This window comes from Onychostoma macrolepis, chromosome 17 (genome assembly GCF_012432095.1).
Source record: "Onychostoma macrolepis isolate SWU-2019 chromosome 17, ASM1243209v1, whole genome shotgun sequence".
NCBI lineage: Eukaryota > Metazoa > Chordata > Actinopteri > Cypriniformes > Cyprinidae > Onychostoma > Onychostoma macrolepis.
Window position 1 is genome coordinate 1462514 of NC_081171.1, and position 15830 is coordinate 1478343.

At 36.7% G+C, this 15830-nt stretch overlaps 1 protein-coding gene across 6 annotated transcripts in view; it reads left to right on the top strand.

Annotated features, from left to right (window-relative positions):
- Window positions 1-2490: 2490 nt before the first annotated feature.
- The window catches only part of LOC131522651 (adhesion G-protein coupled receptor G2-like), a 42700-nt gene continuing 29360 nt past the window's right edge, over window positions 2491-15830 (top strand). For 2 of the 6 annotated variants that reach the window (XM_058748266.1, XM_058748270.1), the window contains exons 1-6: window positions 3014-4651; window positions 4875-4952; window positions 5062-5145; window positions 5243-5398; window positions 5617-5712; window positions 6142-6216. In XM_058748266.1, the coding sequence (XP_058604249.1) occupies window positions 4588-4651; window positions 4875-4952; window positions 5062-5145; window positions 5243-5398; window positions 5617-5712; window positions 6142-6216 (553 nt within the window). In that variant the 5' untranslated portion in view covers window positions 3014-4587. Of the gene's footprint in view, window positions 2797-2885; window positions 2982-3013; window positions 4652-4874; window positions 4953-5061; window positions 5146-5242; window positions 5399-5616; window positions 5713-6141; window positions 6217-15830 lie in introns of those variants that run through there. The other 4 variants (XM_058748267.1, XM_058748268.1, XM_058748272.1 and 1 more) reach the window with 4 other exon arrangements.

Consider the following 15830-nt stretch of genomic DNA (forward strand, 5'->3'; position numbering starts at 1 on the left):
TGTGAGCAAAAATCCCAGAACCACACGGGGGACCTAGTGAATGACCTGCAGAGAGCTGGGACCAAAGTAACAAAGCCTACCATCAGTAACACACTGCGCCGCCAGGGACTCAAATCCTGCAGTGCCACCATAATTTGCAAATAAATTCTTTAAAAATCCTACAATGTGATTTTCTGGATTTTTTTTTTTCTCATTTTGTCTCTCATAGTTGAGGTATACCTATGATGAAAATTACAGGCCTCTCTCATCTTTTTAAGTGGGAGAACTTGCACAATTGGTAGCTGACTAAATACTTTTTTGCCCCACTGTATCTCAATTTGACCTGTTTCTCTTGGAGCATATTAAAGGATGCTAAATATTTTTTCAGTCATCATTGATTCAACACCAGATTTGTCCCACATAGACCAGTTAACATTCATCTTCAGATTAATGGAACATAATAGAACAATTCGTAGGTTTCGACCCCATTTCATGTCACACATAATGAATAAAACACAAATATAACAAATACATTAAATTATAAATTAAAAAGCTCCAACGGGACAAGACCACGGGAATCAGATAAGCCCTTTACACAATCTGACTTGGCTGCGGTTGGAATTGAACTGCGGGTTTCGTCTGGTCAGAGGAGAACTGGCCCCCCGACTGAGCCTGGTTTCTCCCAAGGTTTTTTTCTCCATTCTGTCACAGAAAGAGTTTTGGTTCCTTGCCGCTGTCGCCTCTGGCTTGCTCAGTTGGGGACACTTCATTTCTAGCGATTATCGCCGATTTGATTGCACAGATACTATTTAAACTAAACTGAGCTAGACAATGACATCTCTGAATTCAATAATGAAATGCCTTTAACTGAAAATTGAGTGTTTAATCTTATCATTATACATTACTGACACTCTATCCTCCAATTTGATACTGTTAAGTGCTTTGACAATCTGTACTGTTAAAAGCACTATATATAAATAAAGGTGACTTGACGTGAGAGTTTATGTGATTATATCATTACAACAGTAAACGGCCTTGGCTTGGATATATTAAACTATAATGGCAAACTATAAATGGCATATATGGCACAATTCTGGAGCATTATACTCTTAATGATTCCACTCAACCATTTTATGTCTACAAAAAAGTGATATGGACCTTCTGACAGCAGTGCAACTGCTTGAATCACTGTGAGTTTTTATCAGCTCAGCGAGAATATCTGAACACTTTGAGAGGAGCGCTTTGAGTGTGTCAGGTGTATGCCAGTCTTATAAGCAAGTACAACGAATCAAGAAAAGATAACTTTTTGCTGATGAGACCACAGACGCTGATGCAAGCTTTAGTGGAAGCCATAAATGTCATGTGGACACATTTGATGTTACCACTGACAATCTTGTCAACTGCCTTAACCACAGACTTGATGCCTATAAACATGAACCGCCTCTTTGGTTCTCTTCATGCCAGACTCTGAATCCAACAGCAACATTATTACAGGAACCCATAGCCTTTCTTCTTCTTACCCTGATGACTTGAACAGCTGTCTTGCTCATGAGCTAATTCAGTTCAGATATTTTATTTCAATGGAGCCTGACAGATCACCATCAAAGATGCTGAAAACAATTATAGATTATGGACTGCAGTTGATTTTTCCCAATGTGTATCTTACCCTGCCAGTCAGCAGCTGTGAAGTAGAAAGCTTTTCTCTCATGGCAAGAGTCAAAAGTGAGCTAAGCACCCAAATGTTCCAGGGACGTCTCAATTCGCTGTCTTTAATGGCCATTCAATGTGATCTTGTGAGGGAACTGGATTTTGATGAAGGTAATCAACCAAGGTAAAAAAAAAAAAATTTAATATTACATATGGCTGCTTCTTTTTTTAATGCATGGACTGCTAAATGCAGAAATGTAAATTATGCATGGAATATTCTTCAAATTAATCAAAATATTGTCTATAGCCACTAATAAAGCTTGTGCTTTCATTAGCATTTTGTGGCTACTTTTATTGAATATAAATATTATTTTTCTACATTTATATTCTCTGTGATCAAAAATGACCTGATAAACAGGACCTGAATGTAACCAGATAATGAAATTCAGTTAAAGCCCAAATAAAGTTATGAACAGAGGTGAAAATTCCTCAATCGGCCACCAGAGGTCTCACTCACCTGAGTATTATCTTTGGACTACATTTCCCAAGAGCCCACATACCTGGACTGATTCCTGCTCACCTGCATCACCCAGACTATTTAAGCCTTGCATCAGTGTTCAATCCTTGAGAAGTCTTGTTTTCTCTGGCTACAATTCTGAGTGTTCTCTGTCTGCTTCTGACTTGCCTGTGTACTGGCCTTGTTTGGATCACTGCTTCTTGTGTCTTTGCTGCCTGTTCACCGATGACATGACCATAGTAGGTCTCATCAGTTAAGAATGACGAATCAGCATACAGAGAGGAAGTGCAAAGGTTAACGGACTGGTGCAAAACAAACAACCTGACTCCGAATGTGAACAAAACAAAAGAAATGGTTGAAATTTCAGGAAGACACTGTGTGATCACTACCCTTTTAACATCAACGGCTCCTCCGTGCAGATCCTCAAGAACGCCAAATTCCTTGGTGTTTACCTGGCGGAGAACCTCACCTGGTCCCTCAACATCAGCTCCTTTACAAAGAAAGCCCAGAAGCGTTATTATTTGATTACTGAAATATCCTGTTTAAAGATAGGACAATAAACACAATATAGTTGAATTGTTTTCTGTCTTGCATTTTACCTCTCAGGTTCTTACAGGTGAGTAAGGCGTCCTGCGTTTCTTTGGATGGTAAAGGTACATTTATAGATGACTGTATTGATCAGTTCCTATCAACAAACCCAGTTTATTTTACATAATTATTATTAACTCTCTTTTTTATGAAGGAAAACTTAATTGGATGATGTTCAGCTGTGAGACAGAAATTCGACAACAGCATAAAGTGCTCCTGCTCACACCTGGCATCCTTTGCAGCACTGATGGTGAGAAGCTTCTCAGAGAAGAACTTGTGTTTTCATAATTAATGTTTCATTTAAAAATCCCATTAACAGTTAAGTGAGTTGAGAAAAAAAAGTTTGAAAATGCTTTAAGAGGACGATAGAGTAGGATGATAAGAGAGTCAGCCTTCAGTACCATATATTCAAATGTATCGATGTCGTGGAAATCAAGTTGTGTGATTCGGAGGTTATCACGGTAGATGACAGCGAGGCCACCCCCTTTGCCATGCAGTCTTGGCCTGGACAAATGCTTACATCCATACGGCGTGAGCATATTTTATTTTTTTATTTAGTATTTGCTGCTTAAAAATGTATTAATTATAAGAGGTTTAATTGTACTTATTCTATGATTAATTTGACCAAAAGTCTGACTGTTTTTAGTTACAGTTTAAAAATTATGAAAATTATTTTAATCATATCTGAAATGTATTTGAATTAGTTGAAACAAGTTTCTCTGATCCTTTTTTTTTTCATGGTTTTTCCTCTTCCTGTATTACTACATTAACCATGACATCGTGGGTAATTTCTCAGATGATCCAGAAAGCACTGTCTCCACCACAATCATCGCTTAATCCAGAATTAATGCTGTAGCTAATATTTATAACTAGCATAATTAATACAGAAGGCATTCTTTGTCTCAGACTTTCTTTCTCTTAGACTAAAATGATGTACATAAAAATTATGACCCTAAAAAGGGTCAGTTTTAATAAAATCACTAAAATGAAAATATCTGTTGATCGTTACCAAAATCTTGTAGAAGGATTGAATTGTGCTTTCAAATCTCTGATATGATCTGATACTACTATTGTTTAATTTATTGAGCATTATAATCATCCATGTGTGATCATGTGCGTGCCAGTGAGACTCAAACAACACTGAACCGTATTCCAAAAAATTTACATCTTCAGTATAACAGTAATGTCCGCACACCTGTGGATTCAGATATTTGCATGGTTATTTCATAAAGCAGCTTACTAAAATCCACAAACACGGATGTGAAACATATTTGGTTACTGAAAAAAACAAAACAAAAAAAAAAACAGTCAGAATCAGTGAATATGTCTGTTTTATGTTGCTCATGATTCTCTGTTATATTTCTCAGTATTTCTCACGTGATTCTAATGGAGCCAATAAAATGTTATTTTTTCAATCATGACTGACTGATTCCAAAATCATTTATTCACTTTAGTCAAACTTATACATATGTAAATGTCAGTCATTAGGTCATGAAATATCAAAGCAAATGTTATTTACAGTACAGAAAGGTGTTTGTTTTCTATATTTATATTGTTCTCTTTTAACAAACTTGACATGACATAACTTGATAAACTGGTCTGATTGTAACCAAATGCTGAAATTCTCAGTTGAAGCCCAAATAAACATGATTTGCATGTTTTCAGATGAACTGTATGTGAGTGTCCAGCGGCTCATAATCAAACAGCTTTGTCTGTGGACGCATCAAACTCTCTCAACTCCTGGACTGTGGACTTTATCTCAAAAATGTAACATGAAAATTATATAAGATTTATTAGCTCTGTCTGAAGAAAATATTAAGCTTTTATTAATTATCAGGTCACAGTCTCTGGGAATTATGTCTCTACAAAAGCAGAATTTGCTGTGGCTGATGATAGTCTGCTATGCTACGTGCCAGATAAGTATGTTCCCTTTGGGGAAAAAACAAAAAAACAAACAAAAAAAAAAACAACAAATAATAATAATAATATATATTTATTTATTTTAGAACTCATTTATCAACTTTAAGAGAAAGTCTATAATGCCAGTGAATATGTTGTTTAATGAACTTTTGGCATCTAAAATAAAGTTTCATATCAACATGTCATATATCATAGCCTTATAATGTTGTTTTTCTTTGTGCAGCCTGCTCAAATGTAATGATAGTTGGAGACAATATAACAGACGTATGTTACTTGGATTTGAATAAACAAATCTGTCCAGGTAGAATTGAAATAAACTGCTAACATGGCTGTGTTAATCCTATATATTTCTTACCTGAATATTCTTTTGACAACTGACAAATCACTGAGTTGAATTCTTTTTATTCTAGATATTAAACTGATTTGTCCATCATGTGTGGCAGTGAAAAATGATGTTTGCACATTGAATGTCAAAACAAACACATTTTCTCTAGGTAAACACTTTGTACGTTTTATTTATAAACTGTTCTTGAGTTGCAAAAAAATGTTTTATTTATTTATTTATTTTTCACAAATATCTCTGATTTCTAGGACACTGTGAAAAGGGTAACAATAAATTCAGTTTCATCATAAAAAACAATGGGGGAAATAATTATGAAGTAAGGATGAACAAGACGAATAAAAGCCACATAGAGCTATGGTTTATGCCAGATGAAACTAATTGTCTGCTAGTCAAAAAATCAAAAGGTGTGTGTTTAATGATATTATGCACACACAATATAAGTACAAATGTATTTTCCACCAATTAATGTTTTCATGATTAATCATTTCTGTCAGTAATGATGATATTATCATTGTTGGTCAACTGTTTTCATTAGTGCAAATGAAAAACCATTTGAATCACAGACTATTTTAGATTAGTTATATTTAGCAAATGTTGTAATTTCATCTCTTCCTTTTTGCAGGACATTCATCAGAAAATATTGTGACTTGCCAGCTACAGGTAAACAGCCTGAACACCGACATCCACACCTGCAATACACATGGAAACTTATACGCAGGTAAGATATTATCCACTTCTATATTGTTTATAATTAGTTCATGTCATCAAATTGTGCAGGACAGCTGGTTATTTAACACAACAGGTGTAATAAGCGGTAATGAACCTCTGCTGCCTTTTTAATGTGCTTATGCTTTATAGATTTTTTTGAGGGGCATTATTTAATTTATATAATTATGCATTTTTTTTTATCCTCCTGGGAATAAATGCAAGCAAAAAGAAGCAAGTGGAAGGTTACTACAATACTATGGTCATTCATGACATTGTGACATGGCAGTTCAGTCCATGCAGATCGCATAATAAAATCGAACGCACACCTACAGACAGTCTCCGATGACAATTATTCAGCACAGAAGTTGTATTGTTTGAACTCATACAGCTACTGTATGATTTAATAATTATGTTGAATTGTGTGTCATGGTCTCTTGAGGTTGTCTAGCAATCCCTCCTCTTGATCCTAAGACGACATGTAGAAATGCTCTGTATGGCAATGATGTATGCAATGGTAAGTCTGAGTCTTAAGATTCATAAGCTACTTTTTCTATTAAGTCATTTTAGTTGCCTGTTGTTCTTTCACACCATCAAAACAATGTGGCTTTATGTACTGTGAAGATCAAAATTAGAGAATAATCAATAAATACTTGATTTTTTCTGAAATATTGTTAAACTTCATCACTCAAAATTTGAAGGAATATTAGCTGTAGATATACCACAGTTCTAATAACATGTACAATATGACAAATAACCAAGGCATTTCAACAAAACCCTTTATTTTGTGTAAAACACAGTGATCAAAATTAGAGAACAGTATCCACTGTAGCACGAAAGGTGATTGCAACTAAAATTTTGGAGTTTTACAGCTGTCAGAAATTAGTAGTGAGTGTAGAGGCCCTTGCTTTGAATGACTTCAGCACATCTGCGGTCGTAGGACATCACTAGTTTCAGACTGCGCTGGTGTGATCTTGGTCCACTCTTTCTCTGTAGAGAAAAGAGTGGACCAAGATCCAAAAGAAAATAATATAATAAAACTATAGAATACCCAAGACGTGTCACTCGTATAGTTTTAAATGGGGGAAAACGCAAGCTCAGTATGGCCGCTCTACTAAAGGAAGTCCAGCATTCTGAATAAAAGAGCCAATCCAGAGATTATCTTACTACAGGGAGATGAGAGGGTCTGTATTACTTACTACTGGAGAAAGCGTAATGGCTAACTTGGATCACGTGTCCAATAATAACCAATCACATTACAGCCTTGACGTCATTGAATTTTAGTCAGAGTTGTGCGACACTCAATCGCCGTTTAAGGATCCCATAGGAATGAATGAATCCCACCTGTCGCAAAATGTCAGTGACTTCTATTATAAAACAGCATTTTTTTCGTGGTAAACTCTAAAAATAGCTCAATCCAAAAGTACTGTTTAGTGTAAAACATGTTGAAGATTTGCAGATAGGCTGTCGATTAAATGATAAGTCATTTCCTCTAAAAAGCTGTTTATTCAGCGTAGCCTCTCTTCCATTGACATCCTTTAAAAAAAAAAAACGGCCTCTGGTCTCCTTTCCCACGTACTGCCAGACTGGAAGCGTTAGCTTTAGCCGTTACGCTTTTTCGGCTAATGGTTGCAGGCTTGCCTTCTAGTGGCTTTGAGCCAATTGCTAATCGGTAAAGTCATCGTGTCACTGCAGCTACCGCTAGAAGTCCCGGTTGCTATAGAAACAGTCAGCATTCTGAGACGTGCGCTTAGGACTGCGCATGCGCGCTGGCTGATCTAGCCTGAATAATAAGCTTTTTTTTAACACTATTTGAGCAAAAGAAATAACATTTATGAGACAGTTGTTGTCAGATTTCATTGGTGATTTCAAATATAAAATTTAATCGTAAGCTTGGCGAACAGTTTTGGAGAATTTAATGTTTCCCCATTCAAAGAGATAGAAGCATGCTTGAGAGGCAGTGCTAGCCTGTCCAACAGTACAGGCAGTTGCCTAGCTCCCCGCCTTAAGGGGAGGGCCCCGCGGCCGGGAGTTTGTCAATTGAATTTCTAGGTGTATTCGACTTGAAGCGGCGCTGCACACACAGATCGGTGTTTGGCATCGAAGTACCGCTCGAGCTACAGAGAGAAGACAGTGTAGAAAGCTTGAAATGTCTGATTTTAAATTAGCCAATTCAAATCGAAAACAAATACTCTCTGGTTATGTAATCCATGAGAAAGGTGCATTTCTTTCTAAACGTGCATCACTGTACACAGGGTTCCCACGCTTCTTGAAAGTACTTGAAAGTACTTGAATTTCAGACATATGGATTCAAGGCCTGGAAAGTACTTGAAAACAAAAATGGGTCCTTGAAAGTGCTTGAATTTAAATTAGAAATAAATTTAGTTTATGGCGCTATTTCAAAAATTGTCCTATATGTGCTGTCAAAGATGGAGTAGCGCAAAAAAAAAAAAAATCTTGGCGTGTGTTGATGTGCAGCCTAGTTTTCTTAAGTCGCTCCCGCTGAGTTTCTGACCATTACCGCCCGCTCCCGCAAACATTCTATATTGTATATAATTTTCGCGCTATTAATATGCGGGGTATTGAAATCACATTTGAGTGAGCGCTCGCAGTTCACTTTCACTTTCGATTTCGCGATCACGCGCACTCTGTGTAAAGTGAGCACATCTTACAGTGCGTGAATAATTATTAGGCACGTTGATATTCTGATCATATTTTTTTCCTAGCACATTTTACCAATTCCAAACCACATCAATCTTAATAACTACTATTAATTTTGTATTTAATCATTCATAAGTGATATAATCCATGAAGGCTGGAAGTGCAAATCTCCTTATATTCATGTGTGCAGAATTATTAGGCACGTTTTCTTTTACAGATAAAATGAGCCAAAAAATTATTTAACTGAAAAGTAAAAAATGATTAAACCCCCAATGAGAAATATTCAAAAATAATGCAATACAGAAATTGTAAAGTTAAGACATGACCATTGGTCAGTGAAATGCTCACTGGGTCAGCGGGGTTAGACAAAAACAGGTGGAGAAGAAAAAACACAAGGTAACGGCAAAATAATTAAGAATTAATGTGAAGAATTAGGTGTAAACCATCAAACCTTTATTCTCCAGCGCCACCATTTTCAGAACTGCAGCCTTCCTGGAGTCTCCAGAATTACAAGGTGTCAGGTTCTCAGAGACTTTGCTTGGGTAAAAAATCCTAAAAAATGACCCTCACTTAATAAGAATAACATGCTGAAGTGTTGTGAAATACATGAAGACTAATTTTTATAGACGGATGAGTTGAGAGTGACTCTTGAAGGACCAGCACCACATCCTCGTGTAGCACTGTTTGAAGAATTTCTTTCAGAATAGCAGTAAGTTTTAGGAGCTCATTTTTAGTCAATCTCTGCAAGACAGACTTTTCAGGACAGGAGATGGACTAAAAATGAGCTCCCAAAACTTACTGTGACATGGAGAACTTGAAAAATAAGAAAAACAGCTTAGTACAGTTTAAAAGCAAATAGAAAGTCCTATTTTTTTTTATTTCTTTTCTTTATATTTATTTGCAGATTTGCACATGCACAAGGTTTAAAATGTTCATGACATATTTTTTAAAAATATTGAAATTTTGAGCAGCTGCATGTTTGAGCACCTGCATTCCTCTAGGTTAAAGATGAAAAAATGGGATTTACAAAATAATTTTGACTTGAGTTATTTATTAATGACTAATGTCTCTATTGGCAGTGGTCGAGGAGATCCCCCTATGTAAAGCGCTTTGAGTACCCAGAAAAGCGCTATATAAATGTAACGAATTATTATTATTATTATTATTATTATTATTAACAGGTTTTACAGTGTTATTACAACATTTAACCACTTTTTATTAATTTAAAAATTGCAAAATTCTTTCAAATTTAAATCTAGTACAATAACTACAGCAAAACCAGTTTGATGCATATTTTATAAATATTTTAAAAATTGTATTTGATTATTACCAGTATTAACTTCAATGGATTTCATTAAATTCCTTTGAACACGACTGCTCAAAACTGTCTAAATTTGTGAAACCTACACATTCAAAACATTATTACTCTGAAATTTTTCATGTAAATGTTAAGTGCAAGTAAAATGTTTAGTACTGTAAGGTCTTTCATGACACTACATATGCTGGCGTGTGAATTTGATAGGTGCTTGATATAAAATAAATGGTGCTTAAAAAAGTCCTTGAAAGTCCTTCAATCTGGTGTTCACTAAAGAGTGGGAACCCTGCTGTACAGCACTGTACTGAAGATGGCGAGTCAGTGTTGTCAGCTTCATCTTTGCCAACACTGACTCAGAAAACACTAGTTTATTAATAAATAATTAAAATACACCCTTGTTATTTTTTTACCCCACACACTCAGTGAATCCCTTTGCAAGTGTTTTGCAGCAAGCTTTATGCGTACGGTAGAGCCCTGCATTTCAGCATGGGCCCCGACTTTTTTACGCCCTTAGGGCCGGGCTTCGGGCCAATTTTCACATGATAGTTAAGACGCGGGTCGGGCCATGGGCCTGTTTTAGGCTTCTCCTTATTTTTGTATCTTAGACATCCATCAATTAGTGATGAAAAAAAAAATTGTTGTGCTAGTGGAAACAACACGAGACCGTGCTACCGTGACTGTCAAGAGTGGCTGCGTTCAAATGCTTGCAATAGGCTAAAGCAGGGGTACTCAACTTCAGAGGCCAAGGGGGCCATATTTGAACCACATAAAATGCGAAGGGCCACAATTGACAATTTGCATCATAGGACTTTAAGACATTTTTTTGCAGTTTTACTGATTTGAGGCCTTTCCACACTGAGTGCGAAAAAGCTAAACGAATTTCGGACGCGATGACGCGCTGGAATAAAACAACAGCTTCCTATGGATGCTTCCACATAGGCCAAAAACATTTGTGCGCCGAAAATGCTAAATTTATTTAGATTTTGTCCAGACCGACGAATCTTTTTCAGTTTTGCAAAGCGAAAACATGGGCCGTCCAATCAGATTTGAGCTAGGATAACGTGACCGGAGCAGCTGCTGTTGCACAAAAGTGTGAGAATGGTGGCGCTGTTTCGAATACCAGTGTAAACAAACACCGAAGAAGAGTCTCGCGGATAAGAGAGTGGATGCTGAGTTCTTGTTATCGTTGGTATTTGAGAACAGATTTATTCTCACATGTTCTTCATACAGAATAAGATTTCTAATAATTCTCAACTGAATCATGTGATCTGTAGAGCACAGTCCGTTTTCTTCCACATGCGCAAGTGTTATAAGTCAGAGCGCGTTCACTCTCTAATCTTCCATATTTAAAAAAAAAAAAATATCCAACATGAAATATGAAAGCAAATAGACATGATTATGACGATATATTTTCTGTATGTGTTTTGTATGCAGCTCATGGTATTTTTATAGCAATAAAGGATGTTTATGACCAGGGGTGCACATAAGTTTTTCAGCCTGGTTCTCATTTGAGAACCTGGAGATTTGGTTTGGTCCTCACACGGGCTATGGCATGTAGTGTGACCCATAAAATATAACTATGAAAAAATTAATTAATAATAGTGATAATAATATTATTGCACTTTATTTAGTTTATATATATATATATATATAATAACTAACTAAAAAATAAACTAAATAATCAAGTGTGATAATACTATTTTATTCTTAAAATAAAAAGGCAGTATTACATACAAATGCAATTATTTTATAGTAAACTTAAAAATAAAATGTTAATATTTTTGTTATTATTTTTATTATTATCAGTATTTTTATTTTCATCATTTTCAAACGTAAAATCAGAGAGCCTTTATTTTGGCGGGTTGCCGGTAAGTAAGTATTATGCGCTTCCGGGTTTAGCGCTGCTGATGGAAGGGCGTCAGTGAATGAAATGTAGCAGACAGTTTTGCTTTGAAAACGACACCGGGTAGCCTAGATTGTGCTTTCAGTTTGAATAGAAATCTTCAGGGATTAAAGTTCTCCGTCGCTACGACGGATTTCCGTTAATTGCAGCGAGTCTACCACTGATTTCCGTCATTTGCGGGGTTCCCGCCTGTCCTTAATGTCTTAAATTCACTTTTCATAATTTTAAATTAAATTAATAAATAGGCTTACATTTCTCAAATAGTGTAATAAATGTCTTAATTTTAGTTTGAATAGGCCTTAAATTAAGGAAAGTCGAGGTGTATTCAGCCTGCTGAGGGGGATGCGATCAAAGCCTGGAGTGGAGTGAAAGAACTTTCTGTGATCACTCCGCTGGGTCCACTCCGGGTTTTGTGTTCCCGCTCACGGAAAAACTGATCCGTGTTCATTCTATTTTAAAAGTTATCAGGGATTTACGACGGATTTCTGTCAGTTGGAAAAAATGAGGGGAAAAGAAACATGTAGCGCGTTGTTGCTGTTCTGCCAGCACACCAAAAAGCATCCCCGCCACAGCTGCAGCTTCTCACTGACAAGTAACGCCGCTCGCATCATTCACAGTCGGGTTATTATCAGAGAACTGAGCAGAACTTGAATTTCGGCGCGGGATTGCGGCTATTGATGATAATTCTACTCATTCCCGCAGGTTCCGACGGAATGTATCACATTTGCACGTGCTTTTGAGTCTTGAGAAAGCGCTCTTGTTTTCTGTGCGCCCACAGATCGCGAGGAGAGTGGACAGCTTTTAATAATTATTAAGGGAGTTTGCAAATGTGATATTGATTTAATACAACAGATCAATAAACAAGTACTGGATGATTGTGCTCTATATCATCAACGAAAATAGTTCCAAATAAAGTAACAGCTGAGCTGCTGCATCTCTTAAAGCCAACACAGCGGTGAATCATATCAGATTCATGAATGAAAGTGCGTTTTTGAATGAATCTAGTGAACCAGAATCAGTGACTTACCGCCACCTGCTGGCGGTTTCAGTTGAGGGGCTACTGTATAATTTCAGTTATTTAAATCATTTAATAGTTCTGTATTCAAAATTGTATATTTAAAACATGAATCTCCACATGAATTTAATTGCACTCATTACACCTCTGAGCCTCATTAAACATCTGAAAATGTACCTACAAGCCACTTTTGTATTCTTCTGTGCCACCTCTGTAGTACAAATACATTTTTTATTAATAATAATTTCATATAATTGGTAACTTTGTCTTATTCTACTTCTTATTATATTTTTTTAAATAGACATTTTAAAAAGCTTATAAACACAAATTTTTTAATTTGACATAGATGAAAATGATGCCATTGCAAAAAAGAAAATGCCCCTGTAAGTCACTTTAAGAAGTCAAATGTCACCTTGTATTAGGAAGGCTAATTGTTGATCAGAATTTTTGATTATGGATCAGAAGGTGCTCCTAATTAAATTAGGAGGACAAAGCTCCTAAAAAGAAAAGTAAGCATAGAGCCATGTGTAACATATTAGATCCATGCATGAGGTCTTAAAGAGATAGCAGCCTAAATAAACCTGCTGCTGTTTTTCATTATACAGTGAAGACTATCCAGTGTTATTTTACAGTTGAATAGATTATAGTTGGACCTAACTGAAAAAAATTAAGTACTGATAATTTAATTTATATCTTGTTATTATTTTTGTTTGTGCTATTGATTGTCATTAATTAATTTGTTCTTATTTTATTATTTACTAAATTATTCAAAGCCATACTTGTCTTTTTTAGTTAAAATAAATTCTGAGTGCAGGTGATTCTTGGGTGGGTGGGGAGGGGCGTGGTCCATGGGAAATAGTCCTGCCACCACAACTGGAAAAAAATCCTAGAGGAAACACTGCATACATTTAATAACATTAGAAAAATGCATTTACAAAGGTAAAACGAAAATGCCCCTGTAAATCACTTCGAGTCAAATGTCTCCTCGTATTAAGAAGGCTAATTTTTGATCAGAATTTTTTTATTATTGATTAGAAGGTACTCCTAAATATTTTAAATTAGGAGGACAAGCGCTCCTAATTACAAGAAGAAAAACACGGCTCTTAAACTGGATGTGTGACAGGTATGGCTGTGGAATGGGCTTTGGCGGAGGAAAAATTTTTGCTTTAACCCCTGAATCTTATACAGTACAGTTTGTCGATCTAAAATGGTAATTGTACATTAACAGCTGTCATCCATGTCAGTACGCAAATGCGCTGTCAGAACTTATTTACACAGCGCATTTTTAATTTTGGTCGCGCATGCGGAGTTGCGGACCACTTATGTGCACCCCTGTTTATGACAAATATTAGCAGTGTAGCATTATTAAACATACAAAGAGTGCATGTGTCTGCTTATTATAGAATCAAAATCAACTATAGATCATAGGGGTGGCACGGTACACAGATGTCACGGTTCGGTACGTACCTCGGTTCGGGGGTCACGGTTCGATACGATTTCGGTACAACAGGGGGAAAAAAATCTACTATGCTCAGTTTCTTTTCATTTATTTTGAACAGACAGTAGTGCAAATTACAATTTTTCCATCTAGATGTGAAAATACTAAATATTATTACATGTTATATATATATATAAAATCTGTTTTGTTTTCATTGTGAGTGTACACAAATAAAAGCAGACCTTTATACAGTGATTATTAATAAGACAATAAGTGTTTAAAGTTGATTCTGCTGGTATAAGGAAACAGTTGAAGTGATCGCGCCGGAGCGCACACACACACACACACATCAGTTCCAGCATTGCTAACTTGACAGCGCAGTTGGTAGTTTATCAAAATAAAATACAGTGAGCCAAACATCAGCGCGCCTCTGTGTCACCGCTGGAACGCCACTGAAGTACAAAGCCTATCATTTACATAATAAATAATAGTTTAGCATTCAGATACGTTACATCGAAAATATGGAAATATTATGGAATATTTGGATTTGTGCCAAATGAGAGAGGTAGGATAATCGAGCACAAAGCTCCATTTCGCAAATATTTGAGTGTGCACTGCGCAAGCCTTTAAAGTATACTCCCTTGTCAGTCTATGTGAGAGACACGTTCAGAATCAGCACATGGTCACTGTCTAGGGGGCTTTGTTTTCAAGTGCGCAACTCGTGGCATTCGCTGTTCTTTTGCTGGCGGTTATCAAACAGCGTCGCATTACTGCGGGCGCCCCCTTCTGGATTGGGGGTGAATTGCCTGTATTCATCATAAGGCCTCATGCACCGAACCGAGACGCCTGCATCGTGACGGTTCGGGACGAATACATGTACCGTGCCACCCCTAATAGATCACAATCAGAAGTTATTACAAGCACTTGATGATGGTTTAAAGTGGGTAAGCAAATGCATTCATAATTAAATACATTTTCAATTGCAGCTTGATGCTAATTGTACTTCTAATTGTAACGGAGTGAACGAGACGTGAGGCATATGGATCCATGTGCAAGCTTTATTTGACAGATGTGGTCACAATCAGGCATGGGTTAGACAATGGCAAACAGGCATGTAGAAGACAAGACGCGCGGTCCGGAAAACAAGCGAGGGTCAATCGACGGCGAACGTAATCCAACAGGGCAAGACTATAATCCAGGCGAGGTACAAACAGAATCCAAAAACAGCAAGGCAAAGGGTTAATCCAAGATACAAAGGCGAGAATCAGGAAACAGGAAATCAGGCACAAATCTAGACGTAACTAAACTAGAACTAGGAACTAAATAAAACTCGGAGATGGCTCCGTAACGTTGCTATCACAGAAGAAGCAATATATGCAAACAATAGTAGAGACAGAATCACGGAATGGCTCGGTAAAGCAGCTAACACTAGGAGAGTGATAAATGCAGAACAATACTTGGCGACTTGAGCAGGATCTGAGTGCGTGTTATATAGACTGTAGCTCTCAGGTGAGCGTGTGATTGGTGTGATCAGTGCAGCGTGTGATTGGTGACAACTGTGTGATCAGTGCAATGGATGATAGGAAATGTGTGACGTGCAGCAGTCTGTGTGGTGCGAGAGTCAATATGATGGAAGGGTGGGCTCCGATGACGAGTTGACGGAAGACCACAAACCGGATTTGTGACACTAATTATATTGTAGGATGTAGCCTATTCTTGTAAGCATCATAGATAGTTTGTGTTCCTGGTGTAGAACCAAACTTTGTTTATCTTAATTTAGAAATCCACATACGGGATAG